This window comes from Dysidea avara, chromosome 10 (genome assembly GCF_963678975.1).
Source record: "Dysidea avara chromosome 10, odDysAvar1.4, whole genome shotgun sequence".
Taxonomy (NCBI): domain Eukaryota; kingdom Metazoa; phylum Porifera; class Demospongiae; order Dictyoceratida; family Dysideidae; genus Dysidea; species Dysidea avara.
The window spans coordinates 23,319,008-23,331,704 of NC_089281.1; the positions used below are offsets into that span (position 1 = coordinate 23,319,008).

The 12,697-nt window shown below is 35.6% G+C and overlaps 1 protein-coding gene across 2 annotated transcripts in view; it reads right to left on the minus strand.

Moving 5' to 3' along the window:
* LOC136268464 (uncharacterized) overlaps positions 1 to 12,697 on the minus strand; it is a 30,717-nt gene that overhangs the window by 8,830 nt on the left and 9,190 nt on the right. For both annotated transcript variants that reach the window (XM_066063817.1, XM_066063816.1), the window contains exons 4-10: positions 11,472 to 11,623; positions 8,606 to 8,729; positions 8,398 to 8,546; positions 8,198 to 8,297; positions 5,018 to 5,122; positions 4,770 to 4,919; positions 3,279 to 3,434 (exon numbers count right to left, since the gene is read on the minus strand). In XM_066063817.1, the coding sequence (XP_065919889.1) occupies positions 3,279 to 3,434; positions 4,770 to 4,919; positions 5,018 to 5,122; positions 8,198 to 8,297; positions 8,398 to 8,546; positions 8,606 to 8,729; positions 11,472 to 11,623 (936 nt within the window). The remainder of the gene's footprint in view (positions 1 to 3,278; positions 3,435 to 4,769; positions 4,920 to 5,017; positions 5,123 to 8,197; positions 8,298 to 8,397; positions 8,547 to 8,605; positions 8,730 to 11,471; positions 11,624 to 12,697) is intronic.

The following is a 12,697-nucleotide window of genomic DNA, read 5'->3' on the forward strand; positions in this document are numbered from 1 at the left end:
CTCATTCATTCACATTGAGGTAATATGTAATTTCTTTCTTGCACACATATAATCAATTTACATATTATGTGATTGGATCTGGGAAAACCAGTCTTATTGCTGCCAATGACAGCAGATTTGATTTTCACCATGAACACAAATCTACATGAATGCACTATCAAATTTCACTGTCAAAGTCAGCCAGGCTTAAGCTGGCTGCTTTCTCAAGCCCATACAAACGATTTGGGGTCTTAATGGAGCTCTGGGGATGGCTGTACAGCTTCATGGTGTTGAACAAAGGTCTGTGCTCTTCCAGTTTTATTGGAGCTTGCCTGATACAGTCAACCTCAAGTTAAAAAGGTGGGAAACTTAGCTGTTGGCTACTTGTCAGTGTTAGGGGTAACTTGTTACCTATGTAACGAGTTATGTAATATTATTATTTTTGTGGTAACTAAGTAATATAACGAAATAATTATGCTATAAAAACTAGTAATATAGCTCAAGTTACTTTACTTACAAATGTAACACATTACCTAAACAATTAAGTTACTGTAACGAATCGAAATTTATTACTACAAGTAACAAAGTTACTAATCTCATTACCAATCCACTGAGCAATGCCTAGCCACAACAAAGTAACGAAGCCCACCTCGAATTAATGAATGAAACTTACTGACCAGTTTCTTTCTCTTGAATACAATTATAACCAAGATTTACACATTGTCCAACAACGCAATCATGTCACATGATATGTGGTAGTTGCACACGTGACAGCTTAAGGCTGTGAACATAAAGTAATATAATATGTAATATTATTATAGTTACTTTATTTTATGGGTAACATCAAGAGTTCACATACTGAGGAGAGTATCCTACTCTCATATACCCCTGTAGAAGGGCGTATCGTGAAGTTATGGCGTAGCACTTCTGAGTTTGCCCGTTTTTCTTTGTATAATTAATGATGTCATTAGTTGAACAGAATATCGATTGAACGCGTGTCTAACAACGTCACTAGCAACCTGATTAACTCCAACTCTAAGCGTTTCTCACTGAACTACAATCATTCCTTTATGGGTTAAGTAGGCGTTTCTTGCTAAGCCATTCGCGAATACGGCTATCCTGAGCGTCGCGGGTGTGAAATGGTGTTAACGCTTCTTGCACTTTTATGGCTGCTCATACGTCACAAACCACAACATCTTGTTGTTACATCATAACTTCACAATACGCCCTTCTACAGGGGTATATGAGAGTAGGATACTCTCCTCAGTATATATATTATGAACTCTTGGTAATATGTAACTTTAACTAAATAGTTTTAGTTCCAAGCAATAGTAATAATAATATGCAATGAGTATTGCCCCAACATTGCTACTTGTATAGTGGATGCTTGACATGTATGCAACTCTTGACACATTTAAATAGGCAGTAAGACCGGTTTTCCCAGAGACAGCCACATACAGAATTTAAAATTAAAGCACCTGCTGTTAAGAATGCCTACATAAATCATACATAATACTCAGTAATAAAATATTATATGGTACACAGGAATGACATAAAAGCTTTGATGGGATGGTGGCATTAAATTCTTGCAATCTGTATATATATAAAGCTGTAAAACTGTCTGTCTGTCTGAATTCTTTCTTCGTATCGCCACTAACTCAACAATCAAAGCATGTATTGATATGTGATTTTAACGAAATTAAGCAACTCATCACCTGGCAACTCCAAGTTTGTTGTTAAAAATTGCTACGTGCTTTCATTCGCTCTCTACAGAGCATTGAGAGCATTGGTGTAGATGAAAACTTGAGCTACATTCCTGTTGAAACCACGAACAAACAGACATAGCGTTAGTGCATAGAACTGTTAACCCAAAGGTCCAGGGTTCGATTCCTGCCCATGCCAACTTTATTTCCTTCTCAATGCCACCTTTTCATGACACACTTTTTCATATGTCAGCTATTGATGATGATTACTCAGCAATCTGTGCACGTATCAACATGACACGACTCACAGACAAAATGAAATGCTCGCCATCTGGCTACGTCGCAAAGTTTATTGCAAGCTTCTACATGTGTCCCTTCATCCGTTACAGCATGTTGAAGGCCATGATGTAGAGAAAACTTCAGCTGCATTCTATTGCTAACCACACAATAAACAGCTCAGCTGGTAAAGAACCTCCCTGAAGTTGTGGTTGCTGCTGTGCAGAGTGTGGGTTTGAATCCCACCAGTGACAAAACTTTTTTTCCCCTTTTGGTGCATACTTTTTCTAACTCGACTTTTTTTTTCATAGTAAGTTCATAGCATCCTGCCTGATATTGCTTCACAGCATAATTATGGAAAAGTATACAGTAGCACATTTGATAGGTATAGGGCAGGCATGGGCAAGCCAATTGGGTGAAGGTTTGTTTGTCTGTGTGTTTGTCCCGTAAGTTCTATTAGAGTAAGTGCCTTCTCTTTGTAACTCCAATTCTTCGTGATATTAACTACTTGCCTAAATTATAGCCAGGAAGTATGTACCCATGTATTAAGTTAATTTTGCTCACACCTTCGCTTGCAGTATAGTTACAACTGTTTTAAATACTCTTTGTTGACCACATTATTACAGTGCCTGCATAATAGGGCATCACCACATAATATGCACATGTCTTGATAATTATTGGATTAGCTTACATGCAATTCTGCTGTTTAGTTAACCCCATGTTCATTATTAGGCTTGTATGATGGTGGTTAATGTGAAAATGTGAAATGCTCCTGCACGTAGAGCAGGTACCAATGCTAGTATTATATAACTTCACTTGCTTGGGTACAAGTTTTCTAAAATATGCCCTTAAAATTGAGTGCCAGTCACTATTCTATTGTTGATCAAATAGATACTCTCAATATGGTTGATAATAAGGTGGCTTAGCATCAATTTTCATCATTATGAAATGGATATTTCTTGCTGAAGTTTTGTTGAAGCATTTTGCTATTAAAGAAGAGATGCCACTCCAAAAAATTAAACAAAATTTATGTTTCATTTACATAAGGTTTCATTGTCACAAAACCCTACAGTATGCATGCATTAATTAAAAGAGTGCAACATACATTAAACCATGCGTGTGCTTTCTAATAATGTGAGCTTGAAATTAAGCCATAAAATAAAGAGCACACTGACTGCCACAATTGCATAGAAAGTAATTAATGGAGGTCTGCTGGTAAAAAAAAGAACTTAGTTAGGCTTTACTCATCAAAAGTGCTCTGTACATTATTGACATGTGTGCTAACAGAAGTGTAACTGTTGTGAAATGTGAATATAATACCTCTAATATAATTTTGTTCTCCTCAGGTACACAGCTAACAATATTCTGATCATCAACATCATCACATTGACACTCATACTCATCCTCTTCACCAGTAGAGTGTAGCACATGACCAGGAGGACATGAAGTGATTGTCAAGTTGAAGTACTGAACTTGCTAAATATACAAAAAAAATCAGTAAAATACAGTAGGACCTTGATTATCTGAACCCTTGATAGTATAAGTGACTGCTCTATTAGAGTATATCGTCATTAGGTGAACGTTCTATTAGAGTAAGTGTATGTTTTATTAGAGTAGTTGAACGGAACACTGTATATATATAATAAATGAATGGGCTTTATTTATTTGAACAAATTCACTTGTCTGAACACTTTTATGATTGATCTGGCACACAGGTGTTCGGATAATGGAGGTCCTACTGTATTACAACATGTTGGTAATGTATATGTTAAAGCATCGCTGTGAGCACAAAGTGCAAAATATAGAGTGGGTAAGAGACTATAGGTAAAGCTGAGTGCTATATTTCATCTTGAACTACTCTTTTAAGTGATATAATTTATTGCACAAGTAAGATGATGCTTTAACTGTTATAGAGATCCATCCTCAACCAGAGGACAACATGCAAAATCCAAAATCCATGGAATAGTGTTTTTGAAATCCACATCATTTTCAATAGATTTGTCAGTGTGCCCATACAAGCACAGCTTCTTCTGGCATCATAGCATTGCCACCCACACAGAGTTCTAATTGAATGGGCTACCATCATGTTCTATTCTATAACTAGCTGCGGTCATGTAAACAATAGCTATAGAACTGTTGTTGTATTTTAACTTTGATCTTCCCATATGCACAGTTCTATACATATGTTCATTTACCTATATGCATGAGTGTAAGATTGAGCTTAACTATCTGCTTTGATCTGTAAAGTTTAAAGTGGAGGAGAAAACCATACAATGCTAAAAACTAGTCTTGGATACACATAAATACTCAGTCACTATAACAATATTAATGTATAATGGTTGCTTAACACACACTCCCTCAACAATCCTTATATCAGTCACTCAATACAAACAAATCCACAGAATATAGTGGAACATCACTCATGGTTCTTGCAATGTACTATGGATTATGATAATCTATTTTTATAGCATATAGAACAATGTTCTTTGTCAAATAAAACATTTAAAATAGCAGGATAATACTTAGGTGGTGCTAAGCATTTAAAATGCATCATTTAGCCTCTACTGAGCTTTGGCAGACCAAACTTTGGATTTTATATATATATATATTGATTTCTCAGAAATGGCTTTCTTGTTTTTAGCTAATGCTATATTTGACACTCAAAATGTTTCTACGATGGTTTACAGTGGCAGAGTTTTGGTGGACACCCTTGATTTTGGGGGATCCCTACTAAACAGCATTACCATAGTGCATGATTAGTTTGCTTGCCATGATATAAATGGTGCAAACTCACAAACAGACAACACTTACTGCTGATAGTTCTCTAAATGCAGATACTTCTATTCTGTGTGCAGTATTTAGTATTTCATTACTAATTCTTGATACACTGAACTTCACATTGATGGTAGGATTAGATGGTTGCAGTGCACTAGCTGATGGAGTGAACTCTAAGGAAACACCCTGTCAAACAGAGCAACAACTACAGAGTTACTATAAACAGTAGAAAACCACTCAAAAAATGGTAAACAGGAATCATGTAGTTCAAGTTTTACACTTACTTCGTTTTTTCTATCTAGTATTTGAATGGTATCTGATGTTGGATAGTTCTGTTCGTCAAACGATAAAATTACTAATTTAATCATTTCTCCAGGAAAGGCTTTAATCTGAATGGATATAAATACAACAGCAATATGTAACAGTATAAAAACTAACTTTTTACAGCAGGCAAGCACACTTTTGGCTATAGCTACATAGACTAAATATGAAGCACACACACATACACATGCACACACACATAAACGTAGTTACGAAAATAATTTATGCATTTTGCCTATACATACGGAAAAAGCATTTAGCCTAAAATGGAACATGCATGTCAACTACATAACAGCTAAAGCCAACAAGACATTGGGATTTCTCAAACGTAATATCTCATGTGCCTTAATCCATGCTAAGAATTAGCATACACAGTATTTATTCGTTCCCAACTCGAATATGCTGCAACAGTGTGGGCACCCTGGCAGTCTACCTTAATATCCCAGTTAGAGCAGATACAACGAAGAGCAGCCCGGTTTGTTACCAATACATACACACGTGACCCTACTGTTGGCGTAACTAACCTTATGGACCAGCTGGACTGGGAATTACTTGAAAGCAGACGATTAAAATTAAGATTATCCATGATGTACAAAATTATCCACAATGAAATTGATATCCCATTTGATTTGTATACTAACTTTGCAACATATTCCAGTACAAGAAATTATCATCCTTTTAACCTCCTATCATTGCAAGCATCAAAGACCTCATATCAGTCCTCATTTTTTCCAGCAATAATTTCACTTTGGAACAATTTACCTAACCTAGCTAAAGACTCTACTTCACTTGAAGTATTTAAATCTATAATTAATTATAATTTACTTATTGTATTGAATTATTATTATTTTTTTGTAATTTGTCTGTACATTTTTCTTCATTTCTGAAGTTGTACAGTATAGGTAAATAATAATAATAATAATAATAATATGCTACAAGCTGTCTGTGGATCAGGTCACCACTGTTTTGTGATTTCTTTCTGCATTTCAATACAATTTTGATGTAAAGATTTCAACTACAGACTTTGGCCTGTCTCTAGTGGAATTTTTCATCTCACCCATGTGCTATTTGAAGTTAAATGCCCTGGAAAGAAGACCAAATTCTCTCTACATTCATTTTCAATATTTCTTTTTGCAATTGTGCTCACATCAATATTGCGCTCGCATCAGTATTACGCACGTGTATAGCTAAAAAAATATTTTTGAAATATTGGGGCAAGCCTGAGTGCACCCCAGTCAAACATTAGTAGAACAGCCAACCATAATCATTGCACTCCAATTATTGCACTCCATTGGTACGGTATAGGGCATAAAATGTATATAGCACTCCAACCTAAAGACTAGTTAAACAGTTGGCAGCGCATACTTAAATATTCAGCACATATACCATTTACTTCGTGGCTACAGTCATTATTTATATAGCTTTAAGTGCCTGTCTACCAGTTGTCTACCAGTGAAGAAACAGTGTTATGGTGGATACTGCATTGGACTTACGTATGAGTTTGTGGCTGTGATTTCTAATCCAGAATTTTTTTTTGTCATAGTTGCATTTTTAATTCAACTTTTTGCACTTCAAAGTGGTCAAATAATTACACAGTGTAGTTCAGGCCTGGGGTCAAATACTTTGAAAAGTATTTAAATACAAATACTTATACCCAGGATGTATTTCAAATACAAATACTTTTTACAGCATTTAAATACTTTTAAAAACACTCCTGTACTTTGATCTGAACTACATGTTACACAACCACCCAATAGTATACACCTCTGTTTTAATGAGTATCGTTCTAATAAAATTTCAAATGTATGGTAAAAACAACTGACCACTTGTAATAGCTTAGTAACTAGCTAGCTACTTAACTTATTGATTACATCTTATAAACGTAAGTTCCTCAAATTGTTTGTCAGTTAAATGGCATCGATCAGGGCAAAATACTTTACTTGCTATGCTGAAAAGTCTTTCTATGGGTGCTGAGGATGCAAGTACGCAGAAATCTTGGCTAAAGGTGGAAATTTACAGATTTTACAGAAATTTTATAACCAAATAAATTTTACAGATTAGATCATACAGATTCTCTTCCAAGCAAAGTATTCGAAATATTTGCAGAACGTATTTTAAGTTTTTACACAAAGTATTTAAGTACAAAATTAATACATGTTGTTTCAAAACTTTAAAATACAAATAATACTCAAAAATAGTATTGAAATACAGCTAAATACAAATACTCATGTATTTGACCCCAAGCCTGGTGTAGTCATTTGTTAATGGACACCTGCTAATTATAAGTGTAAAGTATTTCCAAGATAACATACAATGGTTAGAAATAGAGCTGCATGTCTATAGCATGTTTATACCCTTGGTATGACATGTAGTTTCAATGCAAACATCTGTTTATTGCAGTATACAGCACACATCCTGCACTTAAGCATTTATAATTACATATTGCATTCGCAAAGGTTCACCCCCTTGATGGTAAACATCTGTCTAGCTATTTTGCATTATGATATTTCTTTTGATGTCTGGTGACTCAATAAGATTGTTAGTAGCAAGATTCCTGTGGAGTGGTTATATATACTATTTAGTAACACTTGTGGTTTCACCTGTGGTTGCTTACTCTTACAACTGAAGATTAACAAAACCAAACATGAAAAAGTCCTGCTGTTAGTTTCCTTCTGAGAACAAAACAGATATTGATAGGATGAAATTGAGGAGCCTACACACTACCACCGTGCTCAAGGAGTTACCTTGATGTTAGCAACTACAGTGTGCCCATCTGGTTGACTACAACTAAACTACATTTTTCAATAGTGTCAGAAACTTTCTAACAAAGCCAGAACATGCTGACTGATGATTTATAAGCAATTTAGAGCCCCTCTGATGATATGGATTGGCTAACCTTGGAGGGATGTTCTATCTATAATTTTAAAACTTTTAAGGTACTACTTTGAAGCACTGGTTGGGTAAATTTAAGCAATCATTTCCATATGTGTGCTATGATCTGTACCAATGGGAGAGAAAACCTTCATACATCAGTAATGTTCCCTTGGACTTATGTTACATTAATGACGAACATATATAGCTTTTCCTCAACTTGTAACCGAGCTTTAATTTATAAACAAACAGTACATAAGCAGAAAACTAACACTTTGATTGAGAAGAACAAAGTCAACAGCTGGAGTCTGCAATGCTAGTGATTCATCAGTAGAACTGACTATATCGTGACCAGTATTGGTATTTCCAGTGCTACAGAAATCAATGTCTTTGGTAATTACATATATAATCACATTATCCTACCTATTAGTCTGTATAAACATAATTATTGTATAGCTAATATAAAACGCACCCATAAGACATGAATGGCTGTCGTAAGACACTCGAAGTATTAAAATAAAAGTATGGTGGAAAATATGAGTACCAAGAACACAAAGCCAGTTCACTAGTATAAATAGCGGATCCTATCACAGCTTTATTTCCTGTGAAGTTCATTGACACCTGTAATACAGCATGTATGGGTATGCCATCATAATTATACTGTAGTAACAAGTACGCACTTGGCTCCATTCTTCAGGGGGTACAGTGGCACTACTGTACCGGATGAAACAGAGTGGGTTGAAGTAAGTCCTCTCAAACACTGCCGGGAAGCTTGCTCTGTTACTTACAAGTGCAGCTCCATTTCTGTAGATAAAATTTATATGTATGCGTAATAACAGCCAATATCAGCAGTGACTGTGTTATCAAGCTGTACATCAGTGCAGTATATATGCGTCACCCTCCTAAGTACAGTTTCAAGAAGGCACCATGATAAATTTGCAAACCTTTTTTGTGACAAGTGTCCAATAAACTTATATACATTTAGTGTTAGGCAAATTTAGGCAAAAACTATATAGACAAAAACTATATAGACAAGTACACCAAAAAATTTGGAATTTTCAGCTAAAGTAGGGACCATAGCACATTGATAAAAGTACTGAAATAAGCTGGAGTTGTACACGATATTAAATCACAGTAGAACAATAAGAAGTGTTCTATCCCTACTGTGCTCAAGATACCATAATGGAAATGCACAGTAGGGATATAACACTTCTTATTGTTTTATTGTGATTTAATATTGTGCACTACTCCAGCTTGTTTCAGTACTTTTCATCGATGTGTTATGGTCCCTACTCTATACTCTAGTTGACTGGTGAACCCATGCATACTGCATCGAAGAAAGAAATAGCACCACATGCCCCAATTATCAATTATCATCTGAAAAGTGAAGTATCCATTACACTTCGTTGTCAACCCGTTATACAGCATTACGAATCAAGAACTCTGCAATCAAAGTAGTCACTATGAAAAATATGGATGATTTCCATTATGAAGAGAAGCCACCATGCACTACCACCAAATCGACATCTTTCGCTGTCAGCAAAGATAAATGGGACACAAAAGAGGACACTGGTAAGTCCATGAAGAATGCATTCTACGTACTGCAGTATGCCAAAAGGCATGTGTCCAGCTGAAGTGACGTCGAACAGTGAAAAAATCAAGTCCGTAGCCTTAGCCGTTATTGAGTTACCCTTCTCTGCATGCATCAGTCAGTCAGTCACTAGAAAATTCCGTTTAATAATTTTTGTTTTAAAATTTCATAGCAACTTGTTGAAAGCATTTCGAGTCAATTTGAAGGCTTGTTTGGGCTTAGTTGTACCTAACCAATAACTACTTCATTGTCATCAGGGAAAAGTGAGAATGATTTTTGGGTAATTTTTTTTCATGTGCCATGCCCAAACCTTTGTTGTCCCTACTATACAGTACTATCGTACTGTATGATACATGGAGAAATCTTGTTTAGTTAGTAGGTATTACTGATTTTATAAAGAGCTCAGGTGACTGTAGCTTGAACATGCATAACTGTTTCACATCTAGACAGAAAGAGGGGTGAGAGTTTACGCCAAATCATCGATGGCACATAAGTAAATTGCATTTACCAACTTTAATTCACACAATGATAATAACATGCATACCATAAACAATGAAGTTTGGCATGGTTTTTGGAAAATCAGCATGTAAAGCTTGACTGATAAAAGTTTGGTGGTAAATTTACCATGCAGCTGATATTGAACAATATTATGCTAGTTGGCAAATAAAGTTTGGGGAATTTCTTTAATTTGCATTCTCATCAACTGTTGTATAGTATTGCTATAGAGTGCTATAGAGAATGAACTTTTTTGTAATATGGACATTTTGGTACCACCTATCTTAATTATCATGGTGTTCTGATTTTCTTGCTAAATATACTAGCAAGTGTGATATACACATATTAGTAGCAAGGGCGGGGGGCTGGGGTCTAGATTGGTGATATCATGGCCTAGCTGTAAGTTGAAGGCCAAAAAAAACTGTTGGCAATAGTTGCCCTCCACCAACTAGACTATATCTCCTTATTTATAACTGCTTGCTACACTGCTCCTCTAAGAATACTGTGACTGCTCTATTAGAGTATCTTGAATTATTGACGCTATTGAGCTAGGCTCTCCATTGCAGCTACAGATAATTTTAGGGGGGCTAATCCCCCCATAATTTTTTCACAGGGGATGCAGCCCCCCTTTCTCCACCGCCCCTGATTAGTAGAGCAGCATAGTGCAAAAAATGGGCATTTCATGATAGAAATTTGAAACTTTTCACACAAATTATACTGTTTATGACATTTTTGATATAGTGATTTGACCTTTGGTGACCTTTACAGCCATTTTTACATTGAAAATTCATCATTTCTGTATTTATTTCCCTGAGGCATTATTTTACACTGTTAAAACATGGTTTCAAATTAAAGGTGGTGATCTAAGAAACAACTTAACTTTTGCTTGAAGTAAATAGCTCATTCCACTCCAAAGTTTTTGGTCAGTTTATTAGTGACAAAATTCTTGGAATTATTTACCCTTTCATGGGGTCTAAATTACCAATGAGCAGGTAACCTTGTATAATTTCATGGCTAATATAAACGATCATAACTTTGAAACAAAATCACCTCGCTAATGACTTCAAACAAAAACCAAGTTGATACATTAAGCAAGACATTAATTTGAAACCACATTTTAAGTTAATCATGTAAAATAATGCCTCAGAGAGAAAAAGGCAAGAAGGTTGAATTTTCAATCACCAAAAGTCAATTTTGTGATGTCACTATATCAAAGTGCAATTTGTATAGAAAGTTTTCAAATTGTATCAAAAATGACAGCACAATTAATGCCAGTCTAATATGTCGAGTGCTCTCATTAACAAGTATTTCTGTACTAATCTTCACAATAAATGATATTTTTAGCCAAGGCATTTATTTTAGACACCATACTTGTAATGCAGATTTCACTAACGTAATTCCCATACAGAAATAAAGAACTAAGAAGTACTTCAGAGAGCACTCTACAAATGATTTAATACCTGCCAGAATTATTGGTAAACATAAGATCTGCTCCAGGGTTCACCACAATTTGACCAAGTGACAACAAGTGCACTGCCCCTCCATCAAATGTTCCAGCATCATTATCCACAAAGGTAGCAGGTCCAGTGAAGTGAAGTATACCAGCAACTGTCTAAATGGCCAACCAGTACTCTTAATGAAATGGCATAAACACTTTAATGCACACATACATGCATGCATAAAAATATATAATACTAGACTTATTTTGGTAACATTATTTTAAAATGTTATCAGAATCAAGTCTTGTATGAATGGTTGGTACTAGTGCTTGTAGTTCTACTAGCATATTAAAAATTATAAATTTAAAAATGAAGTAGGGATCCAAGCTATAAAAAGTAGTGAAACAAGAGATGAACAATGGTAGCTATTACAGCATAGCTCAGTGGGAAATCCCTACTTTGGCATTGAACACAAAATAATTGTTATACCATGCCAAAGTAGGGATTTAACACTGAGCCACGCTGTAATAGCTACCATGTTCATCTCTTGTTTCACTACTTTTTATAGCTTGGATCCCTACTTCATTTTTAAATTTATAATTTTTAATATACTAGTTTGTTTAGTTTTTTTGTTAAAACATACAGCTAGTTATAAACATGTGACTGTTTTATTAGGGTGACTGCTGTATTAGAGTATCTCGTGCAAAGATGTGTGCTTGCCCAAAAATGGGTGTGGTCATCATGGTTTCAATCGATTATTAGACTAGAGTATCGCTATAATTAGCCTACCAACTTGAAGGTGTGTAGTCACAAATACAGCTAGCGTAAAAGGGGTATGGTCATCGTGGTCTCGATCGATAGATCAATAATATATAGTAGAAAAAAGAATGGGAGTGATCTTGTGACCTATCGTGGAGTACCGGTACCTCCGTACAGTAGCGTAGTCTAAGCGCCTTAAATAATTTTGTGGCGTCTATTATGCTGTTTAAAAAAAGTGTTGATATGGAAAATTAACGTCTCAATATGGTTTCGTTGGATGAAGAAGACAAGCAGCCTGATTGAAGATAAAAGAAAAGACAAGGCGCAGAGGGCGCACACTCGTTGGAACTCCAAAAGGCACATCCCACCGGTGAGTTTGTTGTTGTGGCGTAAAATGGTGACCATGCACTGCTTCATTTGGGCTCTAGGCTTGCGACTGTAGTCAGGCAGTGAGTGAGCCGGTGAGTGAAATTTCGAGTTTTGACAAT